General features: G+C 35.7%; 1 protein-coding gene across 3 annotated transcripts in view; it reads left to right on the top strand.

Annotated features, from left to right (window-relative positions):
- EXOC6 (exocyst complex component 6) overlaps positions 1–12772 on the top strand; it is a 166361-nt gene that overhangs the window by 151330 nt on the left and 2259 nt on the right. For all 3 annotated transcript variants that reach the window (XM_081074011.1, XM_081074010.1, XM_081074012.1), the window contains exon 21: positions 12407–12519. In XM_081074011.1, coding sequence (XP_080930137.1) covers positions 12407–12519 — 113 coding nt within the window. The remainder of the gene's footprint in view (positions 1–12406; positions 12520–12772) is intronic.

Genomic DNA, 12772 nt, shown 5'->3' with positions numbered 1-12772 from the left:
TGGCACAAATGCTGTGTGCCCTAGATACAGATCCAGTTGCTTGGTAGACATTTTCACTGGGATGTGTATCTCACATCCTATGTGACCAAAGCTGGCAACATACCATCTTCCCGTATTCTCACATCATATCTTCCTTTTCTGTTCTTTATTTTGGTTGATGGCACCACTCTACTGTGTTCCTCATCGAGTCAATCATCATGTCCTAGGGATGTTTTCTCCTAAATATTTTCAAACCTATCCTCTTCTTTCCATCCTAACTATCTGCCTACCACCTATCCATCCTCTTCTCTCTATACCAACTACCTAACTTGTCTGTCCTAGTGTAGTTCAAGGTTATCACAACAGTCTCCTGATTATTTTTACTGCCATTACTGTTTTCTCCTCAAATCCATTCTTCACAGAGCTGTTGGAGTTACATACCAAAGGGATGAATCTGACCACGTGAGCTCCCTTGTTTAAAACTCTCCCCAAGTTCCTAAATCAGGCATAGTCATACATGCCCCTTCTCCAGTCTGTCTTGTACTATTCCCTTATATTTTAATTTAGCAGCACTCAAGTACGTGGCACTCCCTATAAGCACAAATGTTTCTCATCTTTGTACCTTTTCTCATGCTGTCTCATCTGCTTGAAATACCACTACCATTGCCTGATTCACTCCTTTATACGACTCAGTATGGGTACTACCCTTCTTAGGTTTGCTTCTCACCCCCCCCCAACAAAATTGAATGCTCTAATAATAACCTATGCATAACTCTATCATTGTAATTAATTAGCATGTTCATAATTATGTTTGTGTGAATATCTCTTCCATTATGCGTATGAACTCCTTATAGCCAAAGACCAATCGTCATCATCTTTTTTATGGCTGTCAAATAGAGTGCTTGTCACATGCAAACACAGTCCCTTCATTTTACAGAAGAGGAAGTTTGAGACCCAAAGTTTACAATCCCCTTAAATGATTAATTCAAAAGGAAAGTAGCTTGATTTAAAAAAAAAAAAAAACTGGGAGGGAATTTAATAGGGCCTGTGTATTAATACACTATTGGTATCATAAGAAATAGCACTTTTTTATCCATGTGAGCAATCAGTAAGCAAATAATATCCATAGAATAGTGATTAGGCGAGATATTTGAGGAACTTGATTTTTCCCAACAACACGATGCCAATTTCTAACATTCTAAAACATCATAATCAAATACCAGATGTTTAAAAATCATTCAGAAAAAAATGCTGACTTATTTTAAGCTGTAGTGTTTCTTGAGTATTTCCTTAAAATCGTTGAATACTGTCTTAATTACTCCATATTCTTACTAAGAATTAAATTCCTTTTTAAAAATATTTATTTTCAACTAATCTGTAATTATTTAAGGAATGCTTCCAACTTTCTTACCTGTTTGTTATCCCTCTCTCCCCTTCTTTGTCCTCCTAATTATCAACAAACTTTACCTCCTCAACTGTGCTGAGGGCACTGGGCCAGGCGTTGTCTTATGTGTTACAAAGAAGAGACCCTATGGCTTGAGTTTTTCCTGGTGGCCTAATGTAAGATGTTTATGCAAAATGTCAATGGAAACAATTATCTTAGCAGGATGACACAGCCTATTTTGCTCAGAAATGTCCTAATTTCCTGTTTAGGTTATCCAGAGGTCAGGTAGGGATTTCCTTTTGCACTACTGCAGTGCAGATTCACATCATGCAAGCACTGTAGGACTTAGGTCGCAATCCACTTAATTCCACTGGCTGCATTTATCTTCCCCCCAAAATAAGTCCTTCCCCTGTTGTTTCTATTTAGTTTCTCTTTTTGTATTTCACTGCTATAACCTGTAGTGGAGATCATGCCAATAGCTCTTTTCCAATAGCTGCTTCTTAACTAAGCTGCATCTTAAAATTTGTCTGTTGCCCATTTTGAAACTCATGTGGATACTTGCATTAGCCAGAATGTCACAGTGTTGTCATTGTTACCCTGTCCCAGAAATGTTACTAAGCATTCAAGCATCAGGCCGCAAAGTAAGCCATGGCTACATGCTATGTTCTCCTACTTTAGTGAATCAGCTGCAGTGTAGTTTGATAACTTCCCTTTTTTTGTATTTAATTATGCCTTGAGGCCGTAAGAAAGCTGAATTTATCAATTTAAACAGACTGAGTAGCAAGTGTTCTGACATGTTTATCGAGCAAATTATTGTATCTGACCAAAGGTAAATTATATATGCAATCAGGTCTGCGAGTAACTGGATAATTAGGGGTTAATAAATTGTCTAGCGTAAGAGACGTGCCTTTTAGAGTCTAGAAAAATGAACTAAATATATATCTTTTAAAATTGTTTAAGATTACAAAATCTATTACAAGATTAGAAAGAAATGAAATGAGGATGCAAACCTCTTAAATATGAATACTAACCAAGATATTGTAATATTCTTGTATTTAATAGAGACCAAAAAGATCCTTATTTTCCTTATTGCCATCATGCTAAGTATGGTAGTCTAGCTAACTCTTCATTCCTTTGGGAATCCAAGGCAAAAATGGTAAAGGTCCTGTATTTATATTCTAGGACATAAAACTGAGACCTTATCTCTAGAAAGCCAAGCAAATGAGATATGTATCTAAAATTCAGTTCCCTGCTCAACCAAAGATTGCTTGCAAGGACTAGAACTGAGGTTTTTACTTTTGTCACTGCCTGCTAAGGTATTACCAGAAACACTATTTCCCTTTTACTTTTGAGGTAGCTGGGATTTAATGGCTTTGGTTTGTTTCATTTATCTCAAATGGCCTAAGTTCCATTTTAAAGAATAGAATGATAAGGTGTCTCTAGGGGGTGAAGTATTGAGTTATAATGTTAGTTTAGCTTTGTTTTTTCAAAAGCCAAAAGTCAGTGTTTATAAATAATGTCAAATTATACATAATATATATTACTTGACTTACTAAAATTTTAGAGTGAAGCATACATGACTAATTTTATTCAACACTAAAATAATCCAGCTATTAGATTCTCCAAATTTTCATTTGCTTTATTTTAAGTCATAATTGTGGGAAGGAGGGGAGAAGAATAGCCACTTAGATTTTTACAAATTTTTGAGAAGTAGTTACTCCCTCCCCGTTTTTCTTCTTTTTTATTTTTTAATTTTTTTTATTGGGGAATATTGGGGAGCAGTGTGTTTCTCCAGGGCCCATCAGCTCCAAGTCGTTGTCCTTCAATCTAGTTGTGGAGGCTGCAGCTCAGCTCCAAGTCCAGTTTCTGTTTTCAATCTTTAGTTGCAGGGGGCGCAGCCCACCATCCTTCCCAAATGTGGGAATTGAACCGGCAACCTTGTTATTAAGGGCTCTCGCTCTAACTAACTGAGCCATCTGGCTGCCCCAGCCCCTTTTTCTTCTAACAGTTGCACTGTAAAGGAGTACGTAAAGAAACCCCAGCATAGTTTAGCTTCTTGCATCCAAGCAACTACTATATCCAGAAGTATAGACACATTGGCATATAATTTTCTTCATTGGCATATCCACATTGTCTTTCTATGTTGTTTGAAAATTCTTCCGTCAATTCATACAGGCAGATCTTATTTCTTCATTGCTTCAATGAAGCAAAATGACTCATCAGAGAGAACTGAAAGTCTAGTGAACACCTTGTCATGAATTTCAAGGTTTGATTTCCTTAGTATTGGAAGTCTGAGCTTCATTGGTGAGGTCATTACATAACTACCAATTAGATAAGTGTGGCTGGCAGATGATGTGATGAATCTGGACAGAAAATAAAATGTATGGCCCAAGAATGTTTGTTTAACAATGTTTGATGGTGGCACCACTGGTTTCCAAAAGGTAATCTCAAGAGCAGAACTTTGGTTGTGAAATATTCTGGTACATTCCATAGCACAAATTAAATCAGTCAATAAAATGAACTAGTCTGGCTTTCAGAGTAATTATAAGACATTACTAAAAATTCAGAGATGTCTTTATTAATAGTTTACAGTAAATAATAACATAGCCATCTTATAAGTATATAAGATGTGGGTTCAGTGTAGACCTAAAATTCTGTGTCAAAAGGTAACCTATGCAGTTCATCTCAATGTATATTTATTTGATGCCTGCTACATGCCAGGTACTGGGCCAAATGTGAAGATACAGATATTAAGCAAAATAAGTCACCAGCTTTAAGGCACTTACAAAGTACATTTTTTAGGGGAAGAACAGGCACTTCAGTTATTGGGATATTGGAAGGAGACAGGGCTGAGGTAGCCATGAGTCACCCAACTACGAAAGGAATTAATTGATATTTGATTATTTCCTGGGGAGACAGACACATTAACCCATGATATCAATAATACTGTGGTAGAGATATGTGGAGGGTGCTATGAGGATGTGAAAGAGGAATAACTAACCCAACCAAGGTCATCTGGGGAGGCCTTAGAGAGGTGAATCCAGACTTCAATTTTATGAAATAAGTTACCTGGGTGAAGAAGGAACAGAAAGTGACTCCCATACTGAGAAGAAAATAATAAATATATGCTTTATAGGAGAACTATGAGTGTTCTTTGTTTAGGAGCTGAAATTACAAGACAGGAGAGGAAACCAAGAAAGGTTGACCTGGATTAGGTGCAAGATAGCTTTCCATGTCATGCTAAGGAACTTGAACTTTATCTTGTAGGAGTTGGGAAGCTGTTGAATGTCTTAAGCAAGTGAATGGTGTGATCAGATTTATATTTTAGCTAGATTGCTCTGGCAGCAATGTGAAGGTTGATGGATCTGGGGTGTTAGGAGGGAGAGGCAAAGGGGATAGGCAATACCAAAGGCCCCAAGGGGAGAGATTATGAAATCTAAACTCGAACAGTAGTAGTAGTAGTAGTAGTAGTAGTAGTAGTAGTAGTAGTGGTAGTGGTAGGTTGGTGCAAAAGTAATTGTGGTTTAAAGGTTAAAAATAATTGCAAAAACCACAATTAGTTTTGCACCATCCTGATAGTAGTATAGTAGTAGTAGAAGAGATGGAAAGTAGGAAGCAAGTGAATTCAAGAAATATTTAGAAGGCTGTTTGACACAATTTAGCAATAAGTTAGATGCAGGAGTAGTGAGAGAGAAGAGTCAATGCAGACTGAATCCAGATTTCTGTTTTGGGTAATTAGATAAGTCCTACCACTCAGTGTATGACCCACCTTACAGTATCAGGAGACTGAACCAGGTACTCTCACTACTAAAGGAAAACAAGCTGCTTATATATGTAATGGTATTATAAAAACCAAAATCACACTGAACTACAGTTGACCATTGAACAACATGGGGGTTAGGGGCACTGACTGCCCATATAGTCAAAAATCCAAGTATAACTTTTGACTTCCTAAAAATGTAACTACTAATAGCCTACTGTTGACTGGAAAACCTTACCGGATAACCTTACCGATAGATAGCATAAACAATTTATTAACAGATATTTTGTATGTTATATGTATGTTATATATACTGTGTTCTTACAATAAAGTAAGCTGGAGAATAGAAAATGTTAAGAAAATCATAAGGAAGAGAAAATACATTTACAGTATTTATTGAAAAAAAACCTGCAGATAAGTGGACCTGCACAGTTCAAACCCTGTTGTTCAAGGATCAACTTCTTGAGGTGAATCTACGTGAAGATACTATCTGAAATGTCTTTTTCCTATTTTGGATAATTATAGGGGTTTTTTTGTTTTTCAGAAGTAGAGGGTAAAATTCTTGTTAATTTATTAACGTCTTTCTGCATTCATAAAGAACTTGTAGGGAACTTTAGTTAAATACCTATTGTTATTTGGGTTCAAATACATAACATAATATTTTAAACCTCAATTGCCAAAAGAATTATTTTAAAACTCAACTATAGAAGGTGCTATTAATAATATTTTTATATTACTAAATGGAGAGTCAGAAGATACTCTTAAAAATTTATATGACAAATTCTATGCTGTTTTATACTCAAGAGAAATATTAATATAAATATATATCCACACAAAAACTTGTACCAGAATGTTCATAACAATATTATTTATAATTACAAAATGGAAATAACCAAAATGTCCATTAATTAAATTGATGAATGGATAAACAAAATGCGGTATATCCATACAACGGAATATTATTTGGCAATAAAAAGGAATGAAGTACTGAAACATGCTACTCCATGGGTGAACTTGAAAACATTATGCTAAGTGAAAGAATCCAGTTACAAAAGTCTGCATGTTATATGATTCCTATTTGGGGAGTGACTGCTTATGGGTATAGGAGTCTTTGGGGTGATAAAAATGTTCTAAAAATGACTGAGATGGTTGCACAACTCTGTGAATATACTCAAAACCATTGATTTGTATACTTTAAAAGGAAGAATCATACAGTTTGTGAAATATATCTCAAAGATATTTTTCAAAAAGATGTTCTTAAAAAGTGGTATAACAATAAATGGAAGTTTAATTATATTAATGTTATAAAAGCAAAATAGAGAAAAATTGTGATAACTGCCAAAAGTAGGAACGTGGTATAAGTAAGATAAACCCTTTTATGTGATAGCTGCAAGATGATAAAAAATTAGAAAAATAAGCATATTTAGAGATAATGAGGTATAATCAACAGAATTAAAAACAGAAGGGGTTAAATATGATTGCTTCTGATCAAAAAGTTCAAGATAAAGCAAATATGGATGTGTATAAATCTGATTATGTAGATTCCATATTTTGCCTCTTTTCCCCCCAAATTTCAAGCCCACCTAGTAGTTATTTAGGACTAGTGCATAGCTTAACATCAGAAATCGTTTAAGAACATTCTGCTGCTGTGTGCCGTTCACTTGAGAGAAGTGACTTGAAGAGACCAGGGCCTGTCCACAGCCTCTGCAGCACAATGTGTGTGCTCGAGGCTGCTCCTGCTCCTCCCAGAGGCTGCCGGAGAGCAGGTTTGGCGAATGGGACATCGGCAGAGGGCAGGTGTGGGCTGGGGGTCAGGTGGAGCAGAGAGCCCAAAGGCTGCATGAGGGCTAAGAGGGAAGTGGGTGGAAGCACAGTCCTGCTTTTTTTATAGCTCGGTCCTAGCCCTTTCTGGCTGCTCCTTCCAGTTCTCTTCTGTGCAGCATGTGGAGTTTCCAAATGTGTTTTCCCACAGCTGGAAAAGAGGGTAAAGCCAAGTGCTCTAAAAATCATATGGCGCTCATCATTTGATTTAAACTTCTGCTGTTTAGAAAAAGGACTTGTATTTTCCCCATTGTGGCTAATTTAGTAAGACCCATTTTTCTTGAATCCCCAGTGCCTAATTACTCATATTTCTTCCTTAAAGCTGTATTATGGTTTAGGATTTTTGTTGTTGTTTAAATCTCAGAAGCACTCTAGGAACCCTTGCTTTGGCTTTGTTTTTTGGAGGCAAAGGAAAAATGATCTCCTGGTTTACTTTTGGAATCTGCAGAGCACCTCTGAGGTCCCAGGTGGATTTGGTGTTTGGAAAAGGGACTTTGGGGGACTAAGGTTGACCCTGAGCCCCCAGGTCACTGTTCACATTTACAAAAGCAAACCTGGTATCCCCAATTGCTTTTCTCTTGAGGTTGGCTTAACTTTATTTATCTTCTGTCTTGGGTCACCGCCCCTGAGGTGCTTCAAAAGCAAAACCCAAAAGACCCAAAACAAAGAAAGCTAAACCAGATTCAAGGAAAAAATGACCTGGCACTCTGGGTTCACTTTTACAAAGGCAAAAAGTCACTTCAAGTTCCATAGAATGGTTTTAAGTCGGCCTAGATTCATTGTGTCATTTGCACAAAGTGATCTCAACAGGTCTGAGACCCCAAGTTTCTTGGGTGTACATCTGGAGTGAGACTTAGGATGGGAAACTGTCAGCAAACTAAATGTGATGACACAAACGAATTCTTCAGTGATTCTGAAGTGATTCAACTGTTTTGAGCATATAAATGGGACCACCCATGCAACCATTTCTTTCCTTAAGCTGAATCTTTTTGTTTGCTGGACACACACAGGGAACACTGAGGAAGTGAAACTTACAACTCACTTACAAATATTGGCATAAATCCACTTGATGTTATCAGATTAGTTATGAAGGATACTTTTGAATCCTTGGTGAAAAAAAGTTAGGATACTAATTTTAGGTAATCTTATAAATCATGATGAGATAGAACTGAGGCACATTATTTGCCTGTTCATTTTTATATGATCCATACTTTGCTTACTTCCCAAAAGGATTTAAGGTGGAATTACTTTATTTGACTATTTGAACAAACCCATTTATAGAACTTAATGCCAATTTTCATTATAATATGCCTGACTTTATCCTTTAATAAGTAATTGTAAAATTGCTTTTGGATAATCTAGGGGAGATTTTTGTTTTTGTTCATATTTGATCTACATCTTTGAATTTCAGGTGTATGTGTTAACTAATAAATTCATCTGTTGAGACTGTCTTACTATTTATTTACAAGACAGAGGTTTTGTAAGATTAATAACAAATGCATTGTTTATGTACTGCCATCTGAAGGAAGCAAAATTTGAGGTAGAAAAGTGAGGTTTTCCATAATTTAGGTTTTAATATTTAAGGACATAGTGCATCCTTAAATGCACTATGTGCACAATCCTTACATAGTGCATCCTGTGAAACCTGGCCAAACCATTGCCTGGCAGTCCCCAAGGCCGTGACTGTGTGTGTGGAGTGAAGGTGAGTGTCAGTGGTTGTACCTGTCATCACTCCAGTTTCCTTGTCCCTTCCTGTTGCACTCTGGCGCCAGAGCAGTCATGTTCTTTTTAAACCATCCCAAAGACCAAGGATCATGCATCTTGGTGAAAACAGGCATGGATAGCAGCTTGTAGAAATTGGCTTGGTGCATAAATCTGCCCTGGCATAGTGTTAGGTAGGACCCAGGAGTAACGTCCTAGTATTGTGTTACATCTTTTACATCAGTAGAGCTAACTGTACTTTAAAAGTGAAAAAGGGCCTTATAATCATTATGGATAAGGGACACTCGTAGACCCCTCAGAAATGTTAGTGCTTCTTTCTTTAGGAAGAACATTTAACTCATTCAACATTAGACCCAATGCTTTATTGTGAAGGACTGTATCTTCTTTACCAATGCTGCAGTTAAAGCCTGGGAGAGGTAGAAGGAAGGAAGTCAGTTGACTGCATTCACTTGCCCGAGTTTGCTTGCAGGCCAGCACTGGCCTTTTACAGAGAGCTGTCAGCATAAACCATAGTACCTGTAGGGTGCTCATTTTTTGAAGTCATGAAGCCTAAGAAAAAAGCTCCCAAGTAAACTTGGAATAGTGGTCTGGCATTGTCAGTCAGTTATTTCTTGTATATCTACTGAGTAGTTACACTCCATTGGACACATTTTATGAGTCTTCCTGCCTAGCTTTGTGAGGTTTCTTTCTATTATTAAATGCAGTATTATGCATTTGAAAAATCCTTACACACATAAAAATGAGAAATCAGAATATGAGATCAGCATGCTTGCTGGCCTCTTATTTCCTCTCCACCTACATCCATGTGTCCTTTGGGGCATAAACACTGAAATGGTGCTCAAGTCTACAGCCACTAGATTCATGGGCTGAGAATAATGAGCAAGCAGTCCCTAGCTCCTACATAAATCAGTAGTTTCTATCTTACTTAGTATTATATTGACAGTTGCTTCCTCCTGTGTTACTGTAGTTTAAATTATTGGGATTTTGTGTGAATAGTTTTCTTTATAATTCATGTTATAATTTTTTCTTTATAATTTTTATAATATTTTTTATCAAAATATTGTTTCCTTGTTAACTGCCTGCCTCTCCACTATCCCCACTTATAATGTCAACTCTTTGAGGACAGGAACGTTGATGCATTCAATACTTTGGTGCCTAGCACAGAAGCCAGCTCATTAGAGGTGGGCACTCAATATCTGGTGAATAAATAAATGAATATTATCTAGATCCTTGGCTCTTTAATCCACATTGGTAATACAGTTCTTAACCATTAATGTACAGATTTATGCAAATTTCCACAGAAAGCTACAACTTAACTCTGCACAATATTTCTGCAAAGTACTAGTGTAAATTTGAAAACATGTAGATTAGATTTGTCTACATGTGGACAGGTGGGTTAAATTTTGTGGTTCCTGTAATTTCCAAAGATAAGCGATTTGCGTAGGGGTCTCTGGCCATATGTGGAAATTGTAAACATAATATTTCTTTATCTAGGAAATCTGTTTTTGTGCTGTAAAAGAACCAGTTCTGTATTCACAGTTGGAGTTGGTGTAGGTTTTAAATTAATTAAGTGGGCTCCTCCTTTCCCACCTGGGGGTAGATCAGCACCAGAGAAAAACAGACTTATTTTAAAGCCTCTTCCTCTTGCAAATCCCAAAGGTCATGTTGCCAATGCCTTTTGGAAAGAAAGGGAGATTACAGCCAGTATACAGTTATTAAGTGTTTCTTTCTGCTGACTGCGCGCATGCCCACACACAGTTGTGCAAACACACATACCTGAAAGAAGGATCCTTCAAAATGAGGCTTTTGTTTAACAACTCTGTGAGGCGCATTCGTTATCAAAATCTAATATATAAATATGTAAACATTATTTCTAACTCTTGAGTTAATATATATCCATTGTAGAATATTATGACCATAAAGAAGACAATAACAATTAATCCATAATCCCACCACACAAATAACAGGCATTCTTAACATTTTCTCAAATTTTCTTCCAGTCTTTTTTGATGGGTTTTTATGTCATTTTAGTAGCAAAATTTATCATAAGCATCTTCCCAAGCTATGTAAAATTCTGTGTAGACATCGATTTTAATAACTACATATTTGTCTTACCTCACTACTTAATCATTATTTTAATAGTGAGATTTAGGCTGTTTTCAGGGTTTTTTTTCCTTCAGTTTTTTTGATAAATAACATTTTTGAGATTAATATCATTGCTCATAAATTTTTGTCCACCTTTACTATTGTTTCCTGAAATTAGATTCCTAGAAGTATGATAGCTGAGACACAGGGAATGGCCATTTTTATAAGGTTCTTAAAAACATATTGCAAAATCACATTCCAGGGAAGTTACACCAATTTACATTTTCACCAGGAGAGTGTATGAAAGTAACTTGTCCTTGTGAAAGGAAAAATGTACTTGTTACAAGAGTCAAAAAATTAAACAGATTTTAAATAAGTTCTCTTTCCTTTTTTTAGATAGTATATTCTTTTAACATTTTATCAGTGTAGTTTCTGTACTAGTGTTTTAAATTTTGGCATGCCCTAAAATGTCCGAAAGAGAACAAAGTAGCTTTTAATATTAGTAGTTAATATTATCTTGATACAATTTTCCTCTTTTTACAAGAAATGCTCTGTTAATAGCTGTAAATTGAATGGGAAAAGAGACAAATAAGTCCATTACCTTCCTAAGGAAGAGCTAGTTTCTCGTAACCTTTCTTTAGATTTTAACCACCCTATAGGTTTTATCCAAACTCTCACACATATCCTATGAGTAAATGCAAATGCTTCTTTCATTCAAAAGCAAAAGCAATATACTCTTTATGTATAAAGTGAGTTTAAAACAAAAAAGAAAGAATAATATAAAAACTGAAGGAAAGTAGTAAGTAAAGCATTTAGCTTTTTGAAACAATTCGAATGGGGATAGGAAGTTGGTTTTAAATGGCTTAAAGGGGATTAGGGTTTTAAAGTTGGATAAGGAGTTTGGTGCTTTGGTTTAGGTATAGCATTGCTTTTAAAAGATTACTTCCATATTTGACAACAGTTCTAACTGGAGATTATAAAGCAAATAGTCAATTTTAAAACAGCACGGAAAACAAGAGGGTTTCTTTTTTGTTGTTGTTTGTTTATACAAAATGATCGCCTAGAGTTAACATGCTGAGTCCTGAAGACCTCATTTTATAATACTACTGAGGATCTATCACCAGGGAGAATCCAGCAGAGGTTGTTTAATGCACTTAATTGAGATTATCTGAGCTTTTGGTTTAAATTACTTTGGGAAAGTCTAGGTGCAAATGGCTTCTTAGAAAGGTAAACATACTTAACCTCTAAGAGAAAAGGTTCAATTTAAGTTCTTTAAAATTCTTCAGTTAGTAGCACCAAACCTTATTAATTAAATTTGAGTATGAATTGAATAATGTGTAAAAATTAAATCTCTGTACCTCGGTGTGTTAATATAATAAAAATGTTTTCATTATTTTACAATTATTTGAAAATGCAACCAAGTACTTTATTAGAAAAGCAACCCCTGACAATTTTAGTAATGTCAAATGTAAAAAGATAGTATATACTATTTTGGTTGTAAAGTGTGTTAATGAAGTTTTAAAAATGAATTTCCTTATTCTGTTCCGTCTAAGAAGCAGGTCGTATTAAAATGGATCAAGAGTGGTGTATACTTTATGTATTAGCTGTAGGTAAATAGTGAAAAGTTGGTTTAATATTTTCCCCATCTTCTTCAGCTCCTTGATCTGTTTATGGTTTGGGATTGGTCTACTTATCTAGCTGATTATGGACAGCCAGCTTCTAAGTACCTCCGGGTGAATCCAAACACAGCTCTTACTCTTTTGGAGAAGTGAGTATATTTGAAAACTTTTTCGCTTAATATTTTAGCATTTCGTGATTCAGTGATAATTGAAGAACTAGATATTTTCATTAAAAGAGAAATGTCTGCTCAGTCCATTTTAATGACCAAAACCTAAGCCTCTTTCTTGCCCTTCAGTATTGGTGTAATAACAGTAATTTGGTGTAGTTTTACGAGATTCCTGTTTATGTTGATAGGAACAAAACATTTTTCCTATTGTATCCTCAATAAGCAGGCTTAATTG

The sequence above is a fragment of the Rhinolophus hipposideros genome (assembly GCF_964194185.1).
Source record: "Rhinolophus hipposideros genome assembly, chromosome: 15".
Taxonomy (NCBI): domain Eukaryota; kingdom Metazoa; phylum Chordata; class Mammalia; order Chiroptera; family Rhinolophidae; genus Rhinolophus; species Rhinolophus hipposideros.
This window is presented reverse-complemented; position numbering and strand designations above follow the sequence as displayed.